This window comes from Vidua macroura, chromosome 22 (assembly GCF_024509145.1).
Source record: "Vidua macroura isolate BioBank_ID:100142 chromosome 22, ASM2450914v1, whole genome shotgun sequence".
In the NCBI taxonomy this organism is placed as follows: domain Eukaryota; kingdom Metazoa; phylum Chordata; class Aves; order Passeriformes; family Viduidae; genus Vidua; species Vidua macroura.
The window spans coordinates 5609220-5622266 of NC_071592.1; the positions used below are offsets into that span (position 1 = coordinate 5609220).

The 13047-nt window shown below is 55.0% G+C and overlaps 1 protein-coding gene across 4 annotated transcripts; it reads right to left on the reverse strand.

Moving 5' to 3' along the window:
• Window positions 1–2093: 2093 nt before the first annotated feature.
• On the reverse strand, window positions 2094–12846 carry SLC37A2 (solute carrier family 37 member 2). 4 transcript variants are annotated; one of them, XM_053997005.1, is made up of 20 exons: window positions 12778–12846; window positions 10524–10605; window positions 10325–10412; window positions 9873–9951; window positions 9544–9679; window positions 9059–9135; window positions 8798–8964; window positions 8390–8427; window positions 7972–8151; window positions 7746–7836; window positions 7606–7668; window positions 7038–7123; window positions 6171–6219; window positions 5802–5875; window positions 5243–5321; window positions 5066–5163; window positions 4055–4119; window positions 3742–3790; window positions 3140–3172; window positions 2094–2678 (listed from the first exon to the last, which is right to left on the reverse strand). In XM_053997005.1, the coding sequence occupies exons 1-18, from the start codon at window positions 12834–12836 to the stop codon at window positions 3748–3750; spliced, it is 1554 nt and encodes a 517-aa protein (XP_053852980.1). In that variant the 5' UTR covers window positions 12837–12846; the 3' UTR covers window positions 2094–2678; window positions 3140–3172; window positions 3742–3747. The 4 variants fall into 4 exon arrangements, with proteins under 4 accessions (XP_053852980.1, XP_053852981.1, XP_053852979.1 ...); XM_053997006.1 differs by lacking the exons at window positions 3140–3172; window positions 3742–3790; XM_053997004.1 differs by lacking the exons at window positions 2094–2678; window positions 3140–3172 and having other exon boundaries at window positions 3641–4119.
• Window positions 12847–13047: the final 201 nt, after the last annotated feature.

Genomic DNA, 13047 nt, shown 5'->3' on the forward strand with positions numbered 1-13047 from the left:
TCTCCTTGATTTAAGGTCCTTGAATGACGGCAATTCCTCACGTCTCACGCTGCTCTCTGCTGGCACTTAATTACCCTCACTGGAAAAACTGCCCTCAGATTTCCACCTTGACTTTGCTGACTTCAGCTTCCCTGCTGTTGGATCCTGATTTGCCTTTGGCTGCTAATTAAGAAGCCCTTCAGCCTTTGCCAGCTGCTCCTTGCATAGGTAATTAGAGCCCGTGCCCCAGCCACCTCTTCACCTTCCCAGCAGACCAGCAGCATTCCTCCAAAATCCGTGCAGCCACTTCCCCGCCTGCCTCCTGGAGGATGGCATTGCTGTGCTGTGGGACTGTGGGGTCACCTATAGGAAAACCCAAACACCACACTTACCAAACCTAAAGAGCCCGTTTGAGGTGGGATTTGTCCCACCACAGGACAGAGGTGGACGCGTGTCCATGCTCTCAGGGCTCACAGTGCCAAAGGCAGAGGAAAAGCAGCAGCCTCTTATCCAGCAGAGGAGGAGCAAGGCAAGTTGTCTTCCAGATTCCTCCCAGAGGAGCTCAGCTCCATTTAAACAGTTTTTCTGGCTAAGGCAAACCCAGGGGATCCCCTCTCTGCCTTCCCACTCACCCTTCAATTCCAAAACTCAGTGAGATCTGGAGGTTTTTTTTGGCATTTGGCTCTTTTTAAGTTTAAGACAACCACGGGCTATGTGCCCTTTCTCCTCGCTCCTGGCAGTGGAGCCAAGGCTGTTCAGACTTTCCAAACATAAGTGGGACACAGCCCAGACCTAAATTTGTCCCGGAAAAATCGTAAGCAGCTGAAAGAACAAGAAGGAGGGGTGAAAGGAAAAAAAAGAAAAAAAAGGAAGAAAGTGGGGGGGGAAATCCCCAAATCAATTTGCTGTTGCCCATGCGTGTCAGGACTTATGGGACTTTTTGCCTGAAAATGTGTATCAAGGTCCCCCTCCCCAAGAGGATGGTCATTAGATCATCCAGCAATGTGAAAGCTCCCTCACACGTGCACTGACAGCGCCATTCTCAGCCCAGCTCACGGATCTCTGCCAGCAGCGAGGTCCTTGTGCCCACAGAGGCCACAGTGCCACGAGGCAGTGGCCTGGGGACACTGCAGGGTCACCCCTCGGCTCTGCTGAGGACAGACCCTGTTGTGACACCTTTCCCTACAGCTCCATCAGGGTTTAGCCCAGCAGGATCGATGTTTTCCTGGGAAAAAGGGCAACTGGGGATTTTGGTTTTCTCTTCCTGCTCCATCATTTCTCCTGCTTTTCTCCCCAAGGCCCATTGAGCATCACCAGTCAGAGTGGAGGAGATTGAAGGCCATCACTGTTTGGCCACCTCAAACCTGCAGCTGCCACTCTCCGAGCTGCCTGATCCCCTGTGCCACTCCGTCACCCTCAGAGGTTTACAGGGAGCTGCTCCAAATGGCTAGCAAGTTTCCTCCTTCTTTTCCCCCCATCCTTTTTTCCCCCTTTGCTGATGAAATCAACACTTAATAAAATCACATCAGGCCCAGATGTTTTCTCCTCGGGTCAAGATCCAAGGAGGTGAAGTCAATTAGAGCTGCAATTTATCCCAGGCACACACAGAGCCCCCGGCACCGGGCGCTGCTCTGCCCTGGGCAGGGAGCCGGAGCCTGCCCAGGGGCGATCCTCCGGTGGCGAGGGGACGCAATCACATCCCAGGAGACTGCAAACACATCCCAGGGGATGCAATCACATCACAGGAGACTGCAAACACATCCCAGGGGACGGCAAACACATCCCGTGGCTTCCAAGCCCCCCGGCTCCGCGCACATTAAAGTCGGGGCCCCCTCCGGAGCGCACAGCTGGCTGCACAGCTGGCCCTGGCTTCACTCAGCTGACACCGTGGGGGCTTCTGAGCCCCATCCCTGCCCGGGGAGCCTGCAGGGCTGGCAGTCAGCGGCACCGTCTTAACCTTTTGGGGCCACCCCTAATTAAGAAGCGCCTAACGAAGATCATCAGCTGCCCGCACCGGACCGAGAGCAGCCAGAGCGTGTGAGCAGTTCGCCGTGGTGTGGGGGTTGATGCATGTTCTTCTTTTGGAGCTCAATGATATGATTTTGGAATATTAATAATCAGGAAATACATCGACTTTAATCTCTTTTTGCAGTAGGATGTGTCAAGGAGTAAACCTAGCTTGTTTTGGGCTCAGCCCAGGGATGTTCCCTGTGCGGAAGAAGCAGCTTTTTGTGGGTGAGGCAGTGCCTAAAGTGATTTGGCATCACCCTCCTGATCCAGATCCTGGAACACCCAGCAGGGTATTGGTACACTAAGCAGGGTCTGGATGGGTCAGGCTCACAAACAAGAGACTGCACATGGAGGAAAGCAAGGAGAGGGGTGTGATCACTGCCCCCAAGCATTCACAGACTTGGCTGAGCCTGTCAGGACATGGCATGGAGCGGCCACACAGATTTTGCACGTTTTTATTAATAAAACGGCCGATGGTGCAGAATTGACCCAGAAAACCGTTTGGCCAGGGCCCTTTGACCACTCCTCGCCCCTGCCTCCGTTGGAAGCAAACCTATGGTGGCAGTGAGCCCGCGGGGCCGTGCCCGAGGCTGGGCTGCAGCTTTGCCCGCGCTCCCGGTGTGCCCCAGCCTCTCTCCTCGCTCCGGGCTTGGGGCGGCTCGCAGGGGGCGCGTCAGAACTCCTTAAACCTGCGGGGAGAGAAGCGAGCGGCTCAGGGCGGAGGGCACCGCCCCGCAGGTGCTGGGATCGATGGTGGACACTGCGACGCTGCCAGAGATGGAAAGGGAAAACAGCTCTGCCGGGAAAGCACAGTCCCATCCGCACCACGAGGAGGAGAAGCAGGCGCGAGGAGGAGATCCAGCCACTGTTTTGTCTCCAGCCAAGCTGAAATGTCCCAAAAATCCTACAGCGTTTGTGCCCGTTCTCTGCAAGCTGCTCCAGAGATACTCCCCAAAGCCCTCAAGACACTGCAGTATTGCCACAAACTGAGCTAGCTGCTTCCCCCAGCAGAAACCAGCCAGTATTTGGTGCAAACACAGATGCTGTCAACCCCTAGGACAGTCATCACCCTAACCAGCCCCGGCACAAGAGAGCAGAGCCTGGCAGCCCTCCACCGGCAGCTGGAGAAGGAGATTTGGGCCGCACTTACCGCAGCACGAGGCCCAGACTATTGCTCTTTCACCTGCAAACACAAGACATAAGGGACGAAATGTTCGCAGGGGGTCGGGGTCTGGCAGCCCCACTGCCAGGACTGGCTGTGGCCCCATCCTTTAGATGTCACATGAGGATGTTGGTGGCAATCGGAGCCAGGCCAGTGCTGATTTGGAAATTATTTATACACTCGCTGCAGTGATTCGCCTACAGATTTGATTAGCCAGCCCTGGCTGCATGTAATCAAGGTCAGTTGCACAGGTGGGCAAAGCCTATAAATTCAGTTGTTTCAAGTGCATTAATCAATCCCAATCGATTTGGCATCAGGGCCAGTGCCTGCTAAATCAGCCAGAGACAAGGATGCACTGCCCAGCCACATCTCCCTCTCCCCTCTTCCTCCCGCTCCCCCACCCTCCTGCACCTTCCCCACCTTCCCTGGCAATTGCAATTTGATCTTTTGATTCCCAAATGTGGATCTCGGCCCTAAATGATTGGCGGAGTGGCTATTTCTAGGCTGAGCCTGCAAAGTGAAACTCAGAATCAGAATGGATCAGGCTTGTGTTTGCATTTAATGCTCAGGGCTCAAGTGAAGATACTTACACCGAGCTACTTCCCATCCATCACTGACTCTGTTAGCTGCACACTAGAGCTACAAAGACACAAGGACACTGCGTTTAGCACCCCAAGTGTTTTTTGAGGTGCAGATGGCTAAAATCCCCCAGGTGCTGCCTTGGCTTGAGGTGGAAATGTCTCAGTGGCCACAGGAGCGGGACATGGGGCAGACGGCCTCGCGATGCCCGCGTGAAGATGCAGCAGAGACAGCAAGGGATAACAAACATCCTTCTGGAGCAGCACTGACACCGTGCTTGGGCACTGTGGCACCGGGGGCCACTCCGGGGTGGCAACTACGTACCCTCTCTGCCTCGCCATGGAGCCACACCAGCCACGGGCCTCTTTGACCACCACACGAGCAAGGAGCTGCAAGAGGAAGGTGGAGGATCGCTGCAAGGCTGGTGGCACTGCAACCTTGGCAGGAGTATTTCCACCACCAGGAGATCAATTCTACAGCTCTTCCTAGCAAAGGTCATATGAACTAAACCTACGAGAGGAGGAGGTTGTTGGGAAAAGCGAAGTGAAAGCAGAGGTTTGGAGTCTGTGGGGAATAGATTTGTAAAGAATTCTCAAAACTTGATAGAAAGTTTACAGAGTCTTGTATATTTGTATGTAAATACTGAGATAAGGTGTGTTGACTTAGGAAGGTTATGCAATAGAGATGATGTTGAGAGAGAGATTGAACTAGAAATAAGTTTTAATACGTTTCAAAATATGGTTCTGTAGAAAGATTAAATATCTTAGAGAATTAGAATTGTGAAAAATGTATTGTAATAGGACTATGTGGGGGAAAAATATAGGTGATTAAAAAATAATAACAGTAATAGTTAAAATAGTAATAGTTAAAAGTTAAAATAGTAATAGTTAAAAGTATTAATAGTATTGTGCAGTAAAAGTTAATAGGTTGAAAAACATTTATAAGGTATTGTAACTAGGAAATAGGTTCGTTTCTGATGGAATGGTGTTGAGTTTTACATTTTTTGTGTCTCACTATTTACTGAGACTGATAGTAGAATAAAATCTTTTAAAACATTTCTTAGCCACCCCATCTCTGTAAAAGTTGAGAAAACGAACAAAATGTTGCCTCGAGTAAGGAAGCGATAACTCGACTATCTGTTTAAAACACCTCTCAGTTACCCCATCCCTGTAAAAGCTGAGAAAAGCTACAGAGCCAACACAGGCCTTTGCAGTTTGCCCTGTGCCTGGATGTCTTCTGAGAGCCATCTGTGCCCTCCACCAGTGAGCAGGCAGCTAAAAGGGAGCCTGTGACACCCCAGGGCAGAGAAAGGAGTCCTGCCAAGGGGACACCTACCAGACAAGCCAGGACATCGGCTGCTATCAGCATGTAAAAGACGTTATTCCAGCCCGTGGGAGAGATGAGCCCCGCGAGCAGCGGCCCCAGCGCAGCACCTGTGGGGCCACGAGAGCCACGTTAGCCCTGTCCACAGCTGAGAGGGGACCAGGACACCCAGCACCCCCCAGCACACACCAACAGATCCCGTGCCGTCGATGATGGCCGTGACAGTCGAAAGGGCTTTGGCATTTCCTTTGAGAGATTCGTGGGTGCCCTGTAAGGATGGAGGAATAAAACATAAGGAGCAAAAGCAGCTTTGGGGTGCATGGCTGGCATTTCCCAGAGTAAGGCTCATGTCCCAGGCAGCAATTTCCATGTGTCAGACCAAGCCACGGATGGGAAGACCAAACTCAAATGCTGCTTGCAGCCAAACTATGGCAAAACCTGGATTGCCAACAGCAGGCAGAAATTCCCAGGGGATCTGCCACCAAATATTTCCACTCTGCTTGTGCTCAGAGGGAGATGCAGCAAAGCTGAAACACAGTCATGTGGCCAAGGTGAAAAACCCCTGTGTTTAAGGGAGGGTGTGGAGCACAGCACCAGGTGTGACAGCTCTACCCTTCTCCACTGGGCTTCAGAGGCATTGGAAAACAAAGGTAAAGTGCAAAAATCCCAGCAAAATCGCTCTGGGAAAGAGGGAACAGCCTCTGGGTGTGCAAGGGCAGCGTGGCGGGGTCTGAGGTGCACCTCTTACCAAGTCTGCCGACACCGCTGTCGTGATGAGCGCGTAGGGCCCATTAACCAGAGCACCACAGATGATCAGCATCGCTGCAGAGGTAGCCAGGAAGAGATTAAATCTTTAGGTGCAGGGAGCAGCAGGACATTTTATCCATCATCTCCAGCCCGTGTGTGGACACTGCTGTCCCATGCATCCATCTCCTGTGCATCTCCATTTTCCCATGAAGATCCCACCCAGCAGGCAGTGAACACTCATCCAACACCACCCTCCCCCAAATTCAGCCTGGGAGCCTGGCTCAAGAGGAGGAATAAAGGCAGGTGAATCCTCAGTGTCCTCCATCACCACTTCAGTGACAGGACCAAGCTGCACCACGGAGCTCCTCACCTATTGAAGTGCCAATGCCGTTCTGACCCACATGGTTATACAGGAACAGCTGGAAAAGAGACGCAAGGTGAACCAGTTATGGCTACTCCAGCTGTTTTACCAAGAGTTTTCCTTGCAGCAGTACCCTGGGAATGGGATGGAGAATGTGGGGTTGTGAATTACTGCTCATGCCAAGCACCAGTTGGGATGAGGGGCTGAGTGCACCCCTGACCTCTGCATCCCACTGGCATGATGAAATACCTGGCAGCTGGCAAACAGAGGTGCTGCCACGATTTATGGCCAGTGAGGCTCTGCCATGTCCCACAGCTGAAGCCAGACATAATTTGCCCCAACGGTGCTCTCAGGGCCGTGGACGTGACGCAGGCCCTCTGCTCCCAGCATGTGCCAGCTCCTTCAGCAGGAGAGGCTCCCTTCCCAGAGCCAGCCAGGGTTGGATTACAGCTAATTAGCCATGTTCTGGAAGCAAAGCCAAATGAGCTCCGTGCAGGTGCCTGGGAAGGACGTCCAGGCCAAGTTCCAGTGGAGCGTGAGGCCGCTGGCATGGGGGCTTTCGGGATGAAAATCAAAGAGACAAAGCTGGACCGGCTCGGTGGGACCCCCAAGGCTTTAAGCAGAGTTATGGCAGGATGGAAAAGCCTACAGGGTTTTTTTTAGTTGTCAAGGTCTCTGCAATCCCTCCCCAGCTCCTAGAGCTGGACATCCTTCCCGGGAACATCCGGGCACGTGAATCAATCCCAGCTCTCATCTGAGCCAGGCGCGTGACCAGCTTATCCCGGGCGCTTGGGAAGAGGAAGGCAGCTGTGACTCAAAGGAGCCGGAGCAGAGGAAACCCTCGTGACAGGGTTTTGAGCCCGTGTGACAGCTCACCATGGGAGCGGCGACCACCAGCATCACGCAGCACGTGGTGGCTCTGCCGCCAGTGTAGTCAGAGATGAGGCCAGCAAAGATCCCCCCTACAAGAAGGAGTCGCAGGTGTCAGTCACACCACCCCAAAGGCAGAGCTTTGCCCTGGCTCAGCCCAAAATCCAATGTGATGCTCTTTCATCCCCCATCTTCTGACCAGTATAAGCCCAAGGTTAAACATAATCATATCAGAGTGAAGAGCTTTGATTTATCCCTTCCACTTCCTCCCTGCAGATGGTTTCTCAGCACTTCCATGCTGCTCTGGTCTCTTCCATGCTTGCAAGCTGTAGGAGAAGGAATGCCTGAGCAAGAGAGACCTGAGGAAAGAGGCTGTGATGCTCATCAAAACAAACATGCCAAAATAAAATGGAGGGGCGTTTGCTGCCTGCTGAGTGCTGTGAACACTGAATAAACCTCTCGGGGGAAAGAGATGGTGTTGCCTGTGGGGGGTAACCAGCCAAGACTGGTCAAGGCCAGGACTGTCCCTACATCATCCCAGATCCACCCCCTCCACCGTGGTATGTTGACGAACCTAAAATACCCCCGACATCAAAGAGGGTCGACAGGTCCCCGGCTTCCTTGGCACCGAAATGAGCTGTGGGGGAGAGGAGAGGGGTGAGGAGATGCTTCTCTTGCAAGGCTCGCTCCCGTCTCGCTGTCCCCAAAACTCACCAACATTGACAATGTAGAGGGGCAGCCAGTAGAGGAAGGTGTAGCTCACCAGCTTGGCAAAGAGCAGGCACAGGGAGAACTCCACTACACCCTGGGAAGAGAGGAGGGGACATCAGAGGAGCCTCCTTCCCCCAGCCTCCTCTGGATGGTGGGTTTTTCCCATTTTCTGCCCTGTGGATGCTCTGAGCTGCTCTGGCTTTGCTCTTTCCTCCATCCCAGCACTCACAGGTATCCGAAGTGCCCCAAAGAAGCTGATGGCTTCGGGCTCCTCAGCTGGCTCCTTGGGGCTGTTGGAGTGATCCCCACTGCTCTGGCCTGAGAGGCTGAGTGGGCCTTCGTTGGAGATGACTGCTTCAGGATCCTTCTCACTGGTGGTCACTCCTCCAGGATCCTCATCAGCAGCCATCTAAAATCAAGCCAAAAGCAGCAGATGTGGCTCTCATGGCTGGAGGAGGCTGAAACATTGGCTCTGCTGCCGGGGCATGACCCAGAGGATGCTCCCAGTGGAAGAGCAACAACCATCCCCTGTGACAACTGAACATTGCTGTAATTCCTGCCATTACAACCTGATGACCCAGCTGTTTCACTGTGCCCTGAGCGACACCCAGCCCAGGGCAGGCCCCTTGGGAATCGGCGCGACTCACGTGATGCACAGGTGGATTGCAGTCAACATCCTCAGGATCTGCAGGGAGAAAGAATACCCTGTGAGGAGAGCCTGGAGCAACCCCACTCCTGCTCTCCCTCCAGCATCTCACAAGGGCTGGGAACCCCCAGGTCTAGGCTGCATCTCTGGGTACCCCAGTAAAAACCCAAAAGATTTCCCTGATATTTCCTAGAAAGACAGGCTCAGAGGAGTGACTGGTATGGGGAATGAGCCTGCCTGGACAACCCCAATGATGCTGAGCATCCCCATGGTGGTCAGATCCACATCCATGCCAGACACAGGCTGGAAATAAGTATTTGGGATTGCCAAAAATGCTTAGAGATGGGAAAGGTGCAAAATTGTATATATTATATTGGTTGTCTGCTGTGCCCCAGATGATAGCACTCACACTCCACGAGGAAGAAGAAGCAGATGATGCCCACGATGGTGATGATGATGCCAGGCACAATAAAGGACAGGCCCCAGGCAGAGGAAACCCAGGCACCGGCGATGAGCGAGCCTAAGATGTTGCCAACGGAGGTGTGCGAGTTCCAGATGCCCATGATCAAACCTCTCCTGGTGGGGACACAGCCGGGTCAGTGGCACTGGGGTGGCTGCCAGGGTCAACAGGGACCAGGACTGGCATGGAACATGTAGGAGAAAAACTCACTTTCCTTTGCCAAACCAGTTTCCAACACATGCCACGACAGCAGGCCAGCCGGTCGTCTGCACCAGCCCATTGCAGACCTGGCAAGAGATGGGGAGCATCACCCAGCAAGCACCGACCACAGCCAAGGAGCCCTGCACTGTTTTGGGCAACTGGACTCGAAAATAGCCACCCCTATTCCAAAGGTGTTAAGAAAACACTTGGTTTGTTTGGTTTTTTCCCTGCTGGGGCAATCCTGGAGCCGTTTGCATTGCTCCCATGGCTAAACTGGGAGTGGCTGGTGTTGCCAAACCAGCTGCCCGCACCGCTCGGAGACGGGCACGCCCGGCAGTTTCGACGCCCACGCCACGCACAACCAGGTTTGCGGGGAGTGGAAATGCTCAGTGCTGCCCTGCTCAGAAACTGGGCCACCCCAATCCCTGAAGGCCACTGAAAAACTGGGATGAGGCCATGGTGATAAAGCCTGGGCATCCTCCAGCACAACACACCTGCACAACGATGAAGTACCAGAGGACATGGATGTTCCAGAAGTAGCCGAGGCCAAAAAGGGCAGTGAAGAGCCCGCTCAGAACCATTCCCCCTGACAGGTAGTAGCGCAGAGGGAGGCGCTCCCCAAAAATGCCACTGCAGAGAGAGGGAAGAGCACAACAGAAGCTGTCACGGGTGATGCCAGCAATGGGCATTATCACACCGAGCCAGTACCCGAATCCTGAGCGGATCCCTGGCTGCTTTCCTGTTAGCATGACCCCATCCCAATGGAAACCAGCTTCCGCCGGACTGGTGCAAACTGGTGAGTGGAGGGGAAGGCCCTGGGTACCTGATAAACATCCCGATGGCGTAGGCCACCAGGAAGGCATTATCCAGCGCCCCAAAAAGTTCCTTGTAGTTGTCCCCATCTGGAAAACAAATATTAGGGCCACCTCAGCCTGGCCCCCATTTTGGGACCCCTCCCCGTGGCTGCTGGTTTGGTCTTCTCCCACATTCCCAAAAGCCTGGTCTCCATGGGGGTTTCTGGGGCCATGGCCAGGTGCCATCAGCACTGGGACCTGGTCCTGACGTGGATGGACGTGGATGGACTTCACCACCCGCTGCTGCCCTTCGGCCCAGGGGCATGGGACAGACCTTCATCACTTAATTACCTCCGGTGCCTAATGAGCAGCTGGCTCCCTGCCAAACCCCGGCCACGATCTGGTATTAGGGAATGGAGGGAGTCCAACTTGGCTGCCACAAGTGTGGGTTTTGGGGTGCCTGGGGGGGGCTCAGCCTTACCAAAGGGGGCCCAGCTGCACCATGTGGTGCTGTTGGAGTCATTGTGGGGGTTCGGGCCCAAGGCCGAGCAGTTGGGGTGCAGCTGGCTCTGCAGGGAGAGAGAGAGGGGGGGTGAAGTTGAAGTGCTGTCAGCACCCTCCTCCCCATGTGCCCTCTCCAGGTTCCCTGTCCCCACAGTAGTGGTGAGGCTGGAGCTCACCTTGACAATGCTGATGGGTTTTCGGGAGAGGTGGTAGCTGGTGTAGGAGAGGAAGGTCAGTACCAGAGTCAGTCCCCGATAGCTGTGGGAGGAAGGAAGCAGAGAGGTCAGGGTTTCTGGGACAGGGATGGGTGGCTTCAGCACCCAATGGGACTCTTCTACTGGACTGGGGACCTGAACCAGCTCAGCTGAGCTGGTCAGGAAGTGAGCAGACCCCCCCAGAAAAGCCCAGGATGTGCCTTAAAAAGATCAGCTGAGTTTTGTGGGGAATGTCAAGCAGTGTTTCCACCTCCTCAAGCAGTTACATCCCACCAACACACAGGGTGAGCAAGTGCCTTCCTGGTGTCACAAGTGGAAACTGTGCTGATTCATCATCACTCCCAGGGTTAATCAAAGATAAGCAGGGAAAAAAGGCAGCTCCCCTTCCTCCACCAAAAAGCCATTTCATCCTCTTTGCTTGGATTAAATGCAGGGGAAGGGGGAGTCTGGGCTCAGGAAATGGGGATGCTGCACCCATCAAAGCTAACAGATAAAGCCTGGAGAATCCCAAGAAGGATCTAGCACTCTGGAGCAAGATGAGTATCTCTGAAGGAGCTATCCTCCCTTCAGGAAGGGTTTTATGACAGCACAGAGGATTCAAGTAGTCACAGGCAGCTGCAGCACACAGACATGTCACGGGGTTTCTCCAAGTTTAGAAAAAAAACAACAACCTTTCCTTTGGTGGTTTTGACCCATCCTGCTCCTCTTTGCAGTTTCACTTCTCCCTGGAGCTGCAGCAGTGACGGGTGCCTTGCAAATCCCTGTGCTATGATGCCAGCTCCAAGGCTGCACTGTGGCTGAGAAACTGCTGCTTCCCACCCCAAAAAATGAATAAACCACCCAAAATCACTGCTAGTGACTGCAGGGCTGATCCAAGAGGAGCAGAGAGGCCACGGTAGGGAAGGGGAAGATAAACTTCACATGCAGTGCCCCCTGGGTCAGACTCTTGGGTGTCAGGCTTTTTCTTTTTACCCTACATGTTCTGGCTGAGAAAATTCCAGCAGATGGAAAAGCAAGGGGGAGTGTCTGCCAATGGGCTTCAAAAAATCCAAATATTAATTGAAATTACATGGGCAGCAGTCCCATCACCTCGTCAAAAAAGAAGGCAGCAGGCAAGGTCTCTGTTTTGGCCACATCCCACTGAATTTTGAGTGTGAGGGCCTGAGACATCTGGAGGCTGGCGGGTGCTGCTGCCCATCTCGAGGCTCCCCCTCCCCAGGCCAAGTCCCAAGCCCCGGGCTGCAGCCGGTGTGGGTTGATCCCATCTCACAGTGCCTGAGGGCAATGCTGGGCCCTGGGGGAGTGACCCCTCATCCCTGTCCCCATGTCAGTCCCCAGACACGTGGTCTCCAGTCCGGCGCTGGTCCCAGGGCTGGTCCACCCCATGCTGGTGCCGGTCCGTTGTTCCAGGGTCAGCCTCCATCCCAGTGCCAGCCCCTATGCCCAGGGCCAGTCTCTATCCCGGTTCCACTTCCAGTGGTTACCAGCCCCCGGCAGAATGACAGCCCCTCCTCCCTAACCCGGGGCTGATCCCTGCGCCGGTTCTGGTCCCCATCCTGGTGTCGGCTCCAATGTCCAGGGCCAGTCTCTATTGCAGTGCTGGTCCACGAAAGAGTGAGTCTCGTTCCAGAGACCGTCCCTATCCCGACACCCTCCCTGCCCGATGTCAGTCCCTATCCCGGTTCCAGTCCCGATCCCGGTGACAGTCCCGACCCCGGTGCCGGTCCCTATGTCCAGGACCAGTCCTGATCCCTCTGCGCAGAGCCAGTCCCGACCCCGGTGCCGGTCCCTATATCCAGAGTCAGTCTCGATCCCAGCGGCTGTCCCTATATCCAGTCCGGATTCCGGTGCCGGTCCCTATATCCAGAGCCGGTCCCGATCCCAGCGGCTGTCCCTATATCCGGTCCCGATCCTGGTGCCGGTCCCTATATCGAGAGCTGGTCCCGATCCCTATGTCCAGAGCCAGACCCGACCCCCGTGCCGGTTCCTACATCCAGTCTCGATCCCGGTGCCGGTCCCTATATCCAGCGCCAGTCTCGACCCCAGTGCCGGTCCCTACAACCAGAGCCAGTCCCGATCCCGGCGCCGGTCCCTGTATCCAGCGGTGCCGGTCCCTATATCCAGCGCCAGTCTCGACCCCAGTGCCGGTCCCTATATACAGAGCCGGTCCCGATCCCGGTGCCGTGCCCCCATCCCGCTCCCCGATCCCGCTCACCGGCTGTCCCGGGGGAGGGCGCGGAGCAGGCGAACCCCGGGGGCGAGCGCTGCCCTCATGGCGGGCGGCGGCGGCGGCGGCACTCGGGCACCCCCCGGCTCCTTTTCACCGCCCCCGGGGCCGCCGCTCCCGCCCCGCCGGCCCCGGTCCCGCCCCGGCCCTGGCCCCGGTTCCTCGGCCGCGAGGGGTGAACCAGGCTGTCCTCGCTCCCTCTAAAACAAATATCGCCTTCAAATCCGGCTGGAACGAGGGAACAGCCGCGCTGGGCAG